The 6,852-nt window shown below is 35.8% G+C and overlaps 1 protein-coding gene across 4 annotated transcripts; it reads left to right on the top strand.

Annotated features, from left to right (window-relative positions):
* Positions 1-95: 95 nt before the first annotated feature.
* On the top strand, positions 96-6,566 carry LOC108980620 (nicotinate-nucleotide pyrophosphorylase [carboxylating], chloroplastic). 4 transcript variants are annotated; one of them, XM_018951600.2, is made up of 11 exons: positions 96-261; positions 1,937-2,068; positions 2,137-2,276; positions 2,479-2,612; positions 2,693-2,756; positions 2,839-2,921; positions 3,419-3,502; positions 3,599-3,751; positions 4,084-4,260; positions 4,915-4,982; positions 6,174-6,566. In XM_018951600.2, exons 2-11 carry the CDS (start codon positions 2,010-2,012, stop codon positions 6,268-6,270), a joined length of 1,059 nt encoding a protein of 352 aa, XP_018807145.1. In that variant the 5' UTR covers positions 96-261; positions 1,937-2,009; the 3' UTR covers positions 6,271-6,566. The 4 variants fall into 4 exon arrangements, with proteins under 4 accessions (XP_018807145.1, XP_018807144.1, XP_018807146.1 ...); XM_018951599.2 differs by having other exon boundaries at positions 1,944-2,068; XM_018951601.2 differs by lacking the exon at positions 1,937-2,068 and having other exon boundaries at positions 2,122-2,276.
* The last annotated feature ends 286 nt before the right edge of the window (positions 6,567-6,852 follow it).

Consider the following 6,852-nt stretch of genomic DNA (forward strand, 5'->3'; position numbering starts at 1 on the left):
ATATGTGTATGCTTACACAAGAAGAGAATAACTCAACTAAAATAATAAAGAATGAAAAAAATCTCTATCTATGTAAGCGGATATTCCTTGAAATTTGAATAGCACCTTTCATTGAAAAAAAAAAAAAATGGAGGCGAAACAGAATAGACAGTGGTGAGGCCTCTCGCTTTCTCTCGGAAGAAGCCAAGTAAGGTTCGCTGTGGCAGAGTAATTTCCTGCGTCTCTCTGCCTCGGGTTGTTATTGGCGCAATCTCCAATCAGGTGAAGCATCCATCCCTTATGTATGTTTGTAAAAGTTTATCAATATCTATCGTGCCTTTGAAGACGATCATTCGCTCAATTTTCTCCATATTTCGCACTCATCTTTTTTTCTGTTGTGCGCTGTGGTTGGTTTATGGTGATGATAAGTTAACTGCTACCTGGGATTTGGTTAGATGTTGAGAAGCTAGCAGAGTTTGTCTTTCTTCCGACAAAATAGGCCCCTTTTATTATTATTTTCTTACAAAGCTTTTATGTATAATATCTATGCCGGCATATCTCACATAGTTGTATTTTGGATTTTAAATTGAATGCACGGAGAAATTTGATAAGAAATAACTATCAACGTTACTCGAGGAACACATTTAGGGGATGCCTGAGGAATAAGATGAGATGAAAATTTTGTGAATAGTAGTAAAATAGTTTGTGAATTGTAGTGAGATAATTTGAATTAATTTTTTATGAGGTTTTGGGAAAAGAGAGATAAAAAATTGAATAAAAAATATTATAAAGTTAAAATATTATTAGAATATGATTTTTATTTTGGGATTTGAAAAAGTTTGATTTTTTTTTTGTTTTTTGTTTGAGAGCTTGGAAAATTTGTAATGATAGTTTGAAAAAATTGTAATGATTAGCTTGAAAGTGTTTGAGATGAGATGAGACCAAAACTATTTCCAAACATCCCCCAAGTGCCTAGACTAGATCAGTGTGTTCGTAGTCTATGAAATGCTGCGGGTTCCTTAGACTGTGAAGTTTTAACTGTTTTAGCGGGGCAAGATATAAACTTGAATGTTATGAAATTAGTGTCTGGCCTAGTTTCATAATTTTTGCTAATGAAGACTCTCAATACTTGTTATATTTCCACCACTCTTTGCTTTAAGCTCTTCCGGAGGGAAAGGATTACTTACACTTCTTTTGATCAGCATTATATCCAGATTCTTGAGTTCATGTTGGAGCATTTAACCGATGCATCTGATATTTTTGTTGCCGATTTTTCGTTCAAGTCTCTTAATTGACCCATTCTAGTCTATATATAGTAATGTAGGGAATGCTGATATCACTTATTGCTAACAAAGCGTGTTGTTTACACAGAACAGATTCCCACTCTTAGTTTCATTTGTTGTCTCCAATAGATTCTGCATAATTTCAGCAATTCTACAAATGCTGTTTTGGTATCTATATGGTTATGGCTATGACTGTCTCCATGGATTTTGGTAATTTATTACGTATTGCTTTGAGTCATTCTACTAAAACAGCAACAAAACTGCCACTGGTACAATAGAGTTTTCGGTTCTTTAGAAGTCCTATAAATCTTGGGTTATGCAATCTATAATCCAGGCTCTTTCTCTTCCAACAGCTATTACTATGCGCCTAAATTATTTGATATTCAATTATTCATATTTATGTTATTCTCTTCAAGTCATAGCACTCAAATTCCTAGTTTTTGTCACTGCTACTTCTCCTCCTTTCTTCCCTAAATTAAGCATAGATAAACCTTATTTGTGCTAAAGGCAAACAAAGCTTCTTACATAAGCAGTTGGTTTGACATATTTGCTTTTGACTTTGTTGTGTAAGAGATATGCAGTCGTCTAATCTCCACCTGATATTCTCTCCTAACCCATGCAAAGAAGAATATAAGTGGTGAATGACTTGCACTCATACTTCGTTCATGGTATAGGTAACAGATAAATAAAATAAAGAGCTGATCAACTCACTGCACAGTTCTTAGGAGCTTAAAAAACAAGTCATTAATGCCTGGGATCCAGTCAATTTCTCCATTAGTTGTGCCTTGTTTATTCACATCCTCAAGGTTTGTTCATGGATATATTATAATAAATATGTTGATATGTTTCCGGCCTCAAGGTTTCTTCCATGCAGACGAATTGTTAGGGTGGCCGCAACTGCCCGAAATCCTAGAATGTCTTTTGAATCCATGGCTTTAAAGCCTCCTTTACACCCTACCTATGATTTGAAGGAAATCATCAAGTTAGCCCTTGCTGAAGATGCCGGGGGTCAAGGTTATCTTATCTTCTTTTCAATTTTGTTTTCTTTTTTGCTTTTAATTATTCTTACCAACCAATTTCTATATATTTGGCCTTATTTTGTATTGCTGAGTCAGGGAAGAGTTCTCTTGTACTCATTTGTTTTTAAACATAGAAAGGCTCCTGTAAGCAGCATTAGTCATTATAACATCTGCTAATTTGTTGACATGAATTGTAGGGGATGTGACAAGTATGGCCACCATTCCAGTTGACATGGAAGTGGAAGCTAATTTCTTGGCAAAGGAAGATGGTATCATTGCTGGCATTGCACTTGCAGATCTGGTATTTCATGAGGTTGATCCTTCTCTGAAGGTATTGATATCGCACTGTGTACAGTGGTTTATTTGAGTGGTTTGCATGCTCGGTCATTCTTGATGTATGTATTATTTCAGGTAGAGTGGTCTCAGAAAGATGGAGATTACATTCATAAAGGACTTCAGTTTGGAAAAGTTTTTGGTAAGCCAAGAAAAAAGATTTATCAGTAGCATTTTAGAATTTCATCAAGGGATGTTTCTAATCCCTACCACTTCATGCGCAGGAAGGGCACACAACATCGTTGTAGCTGAAAGGGTAGCACTAAACTTTATGCAGAGGATGAGTGGAATAGCAACCTTAACAAAGGCATTTTTCTACTTTTATCTTTTTTTAATGAAACCAAGAAAGATGTTGCTATAAAACTTTAACCTCATTTTTAGTCATGCTAAAAATAAATTCCATATCAGAATGTCTGAATTTTTATTTGAATCATGATGGCTTGGGAATCAGGGAATGTAGGGAAACTGCCAGCCTTTTGTAGCAGGTATTACCTTTCCCCATAAAAAGTAAAGGCCGGCGTGTGTGTTGGGGGGAGGGGGGGGGTGTTCATGGTTCAACTTGTATGAAGGTATAGGGATTTCAGTTGGGGAGGGATACCATTTTTATTTAGAGAAAAATTACTTGGTTCTCTCTATATCCTTCTTGCTGTTTCATCACTGCTTCGTCTATAATGTTTGTCACAAGTTTGCTTTACAAAATCCACATTAGATTGTCAATAAACTGTAAATGCTTAATAGTTTAATGTCTGACAGATATGGGCTGAGTGTAGGACCGATTTGTGATGATGTTCTCATTTTCTGCAGAAAATGGCAGATGCTGCGTACCCTGCATGTATATTAGAGACAAGGAAAACTGCTCCAGGTTTACGTTTGGTGGATAAGTGGGCGGTATTGATCACTTCCTATCTTTACATAATGGTTACAATTCTCCTTTAATTTGTGTAAAATTATTTTGGTTGATCTTGTGGAATTCCCTGTTTATAGGTACTTATTGGAGGAGGGCGGAACCATAGAATGGGTTTATTCGATATGGTCTTGATAAAAGATAATCATATATCAATAGCTGGAGGCATCAAGAATGCCATTAAATCTGTTGACTTGTGTTTAGAACAAAAGAACCTTCAAATGGAGGTTGAGGTAGTATTCTCACACTTTTTAAAATAAAATTCTTTTCAATATTTTTTAGCATAGGTTGACATTGTTATGTATCTTTATGCAATTTGTTTCTCTGACTGATCTTTCTCCATGTTTTGCTTGAAATCAACCTTTTAGTTAATATACCCTCCCATATTGTTTTTCGTGAAGGTTTCCAGGATGCTCTCTCTCTCTCCCCGCCCCCCCCCACCCCCCCACATATAGGATGTATCTGGAGCATGTTTCTGTTTCACATGCATGTGCAGAATTTATTTTGGCAGAAACTATCATGTTAACAATATGAACTGTTATTCTTGGTTTTTTGTCTCCCTCAGGTTGAAACCAGGACACTTGAGGAAGTACACGAGGTATTGAATTATGCATCTCAAGCAAATACTTCCTTGACTCGGATAATGCTGGATAACATGGTAGTACCACTTCCAAATGGAGATGTAGACACATCTATGCTCAAAGAAGCTGTGGATTTGATTAATGGGAGATTTGAGACTGAGGTATCTAATATTCTAAGACTCGCTCCATATCATAATATTTGGTGTATCTAGACCTAACAAGAGCTATCATTGATATCTACGTTTCAATCAGTCTTTTTCAAAGAAGGGAAAAGAAATGCATTCTATTATTGTCGAATCTATCATGCTACATCCATGGGCGTTAATAATTTCTATCTAGCACAATGAAAGAGAGATGGTTTCTTTAATCACCTTTTTTTTTTTCAGTTAACCGTACTATTAAGTGAAGGACTTGTGTACTTCCTTTTGTGACAGTCTACTCATGCCAGTACCTCACTTTGATGGATCCTCATGGTTAATATAAAACCTGTCAGGAAGGGTATATAGCAAGAATGACTGTCATTGCTGAATTACTGCTTCCCTGTCTTATCATCCCTGTTCAAGACAGTCCATCTGTTTGGATTTTTCTTTATATCCTAGTTTTCTGTTCAACTTGTATCTTTGTTGAAGTCCATCACCTACTCTGTTTTAGCCACTAGTCACATCCTCATCTTCGTACGTGTCCCTTCTGGATACTGAGTGCAATTTTTGTTCCCATATATTTCAATCTTGTAATTTGAAAAGGATAACGCATAGATGCTTTGATTATTTGTGCCTTTTATTAGGTAATTAGTGGTTTGTTCATCATGATGACAGGCATCCGGCAATGTTACTCTTGAAACGATTCACAAAATTGGACAAACTGGAGTGACCTATATTTCTAGGTAATGTTACAATCAATCTTTAATGTCAAATATTAACTTCAATGAATAAAAGCAGACCATAGAGTTGTCTTGGTATAATTGATGCTGTTCAGCTTGTCCCATAGAGATGAGCTTTGTGGATTATATTGCGTATAGAAATTTTTTTTTTTTGGCTAAGTGTATAGAAGTTATTACTCAGTTGGGGGCATGCAATGCCGAATTGAGATTTATTGATTCCATAAGTTGTCATGTTGCTGCATGAGTAGCTAGTCCCATTGATAATGGAGATGCATCCATTGCATTGGTCCTGGAAGTGTTGCTTGTAAATTAGGATGTTGTGCTAGTGTGAGCTTAGCACACTTGAAACAGGCATGACACCAACTGCTGATCAGTAGGGTCTACTGCTGCTTCATGGTGCAGCAATGGAGAGTCATGCTTAAATTTTGAGAGATGCTTGGTCTACAGAAAAAAATAATAATAATACAAAACACTATGTTACAAAATAACATGACTTGACATGGTACGTGAGATTATAAAGCTCTTTTTATTGTCAGGTTAGATGTAACGTGCCATTATAAACCACGTCAGTTTATATAAGTTTTGCTTTATATTGTCTATGTAGACCTAGCACTTCTCTAAAATTGCTTGGTAGACGTAAAATTTTGTCCCAGTGGAAAAAGTTATTTAGATCCCATACCAAAAGGAGGTTAGCATACCTGGTATTTTCTTGCCAATTGTATGAGAATTACATTAAAGCCTATTAAGAAAGTACTTTCGTATTGCTTATCGAGATATTTGTTGTAACTTGTCACACAGAACAGGAAGGGAACTTAAAAATAATGCAGCAAAATGTGTTTATTTTTATTTTTTATTTTGCAGCAAAATGTATAATTCTGTAGGTTAGGTAAAAATCGTGTATATAATGTTTTCTTTTTAAAACTGGTTCGAGATGAGGAACTGAATCGTATGATCTAGTTAGCCCTGAAAAAACTGGTGCTTTGGGGTGGTGAGTAGACAGAGATATAAATAAATAGGTAAAGAACATAAATGTAATGGCATTGAATGACCTAAAGGGTTGAGAACCTGACGGGTCTACACAAAGCATCAATTAAGAAATCATTTGGTATTTGTATCTTTTGCTTGCCATTTAAATAAAAGTATTTTGGTCTATACAGTAGCCATCGTTTAATTTCAGCTTCTTCTTGTTTGCAGTGGTGCACTGACACATTCTGTAAAAGCACTCGACATCTCCCTCAAAATTGATACAGAGTTGGCCCTTCTAGTTGGAAGGCGTACAAAACGAGCATGAGTGTCCCCCTTTTTCTTGTCAATGCAGTCAAATTCAACTGCTGCCTACTGGTAACCTTTGACAGTCTGTCATTGTTGTTTAAGAGAGAGACAATAAAAGGGAAGAGGCACTGATGATACAAAGATATGGACAGCATGCAGGTGTGAATTTGAGTGTTTTTCCTTCCGGATTTTACTTTTTGTTGACACGAGATGAATTCTTGGCTTTCACTCATTTGTCAAAAAGTTTCTTGAATTTTCAATTTTTTCTTTTTATTTCTTGAATTCTCAAAACTTTGCAATTTTGACATTCCATCTGGTATCCCTTGTTCTTGTTTTCTATTTATAAGTAAATTTTTATTGATATAAGAGACATCGCCCAAGTACATGGTAGTATACACTGAACATGTCTAATTACATCTAAGTATTAGTGAGAGATACAAGCAAATCATGAAGGTTGTCTGTATTACGAATAAATAGCCGAAACCCAGGATGGTAAAGTATCGTAAAAATATCGCTTCAGCTCATTTGAAGAATGCTCCATGTCTTCAAAGCATTTCTTGTTTCACTCCAGCCACAAGCACTACATAGTTAGGGGTGTAAC

Source organism: Juglans regia, chromosome 16, assembly GCF_001411555.2.
Source record: "Juglans regia cultivar Chandler chromosome 16, Walnut 2.0, whole genome shotgun sequence".
NCBI classification, from domain to species: domain Eukaryota; kingdom Viridiplantae; phylum Streptophyta; class Magnoliopsida; order Fagales; family Juglandaceae; genus Juglans; species Juglans regia.

Excerpts from the sequence above, each read along its gene's own strand:
- LOC108980620 (XM_018951600.2), top strand. The coding sequence starts at position 2,010 with ATGCCTGGGATCCAGTCAATTTCTCCATTAGTTGTGCCTTGTTTATTC. Across the intron at positions 3,752-4,083 it reads ACCTTCAAATGGAGGTTGAG|GTTGAAACCAGGACACTTGA; the intron begins GTAGTATTCTCA and ends TGTCTCCCTCAG. Across the intron at positions 4,983-6,173 it reads GGAGTGACCTATATTTCTAG|TGGTGCACTGACACATTCTG; the intron begins GTAATGTTACAA and ends TCTTGTTTGCAG.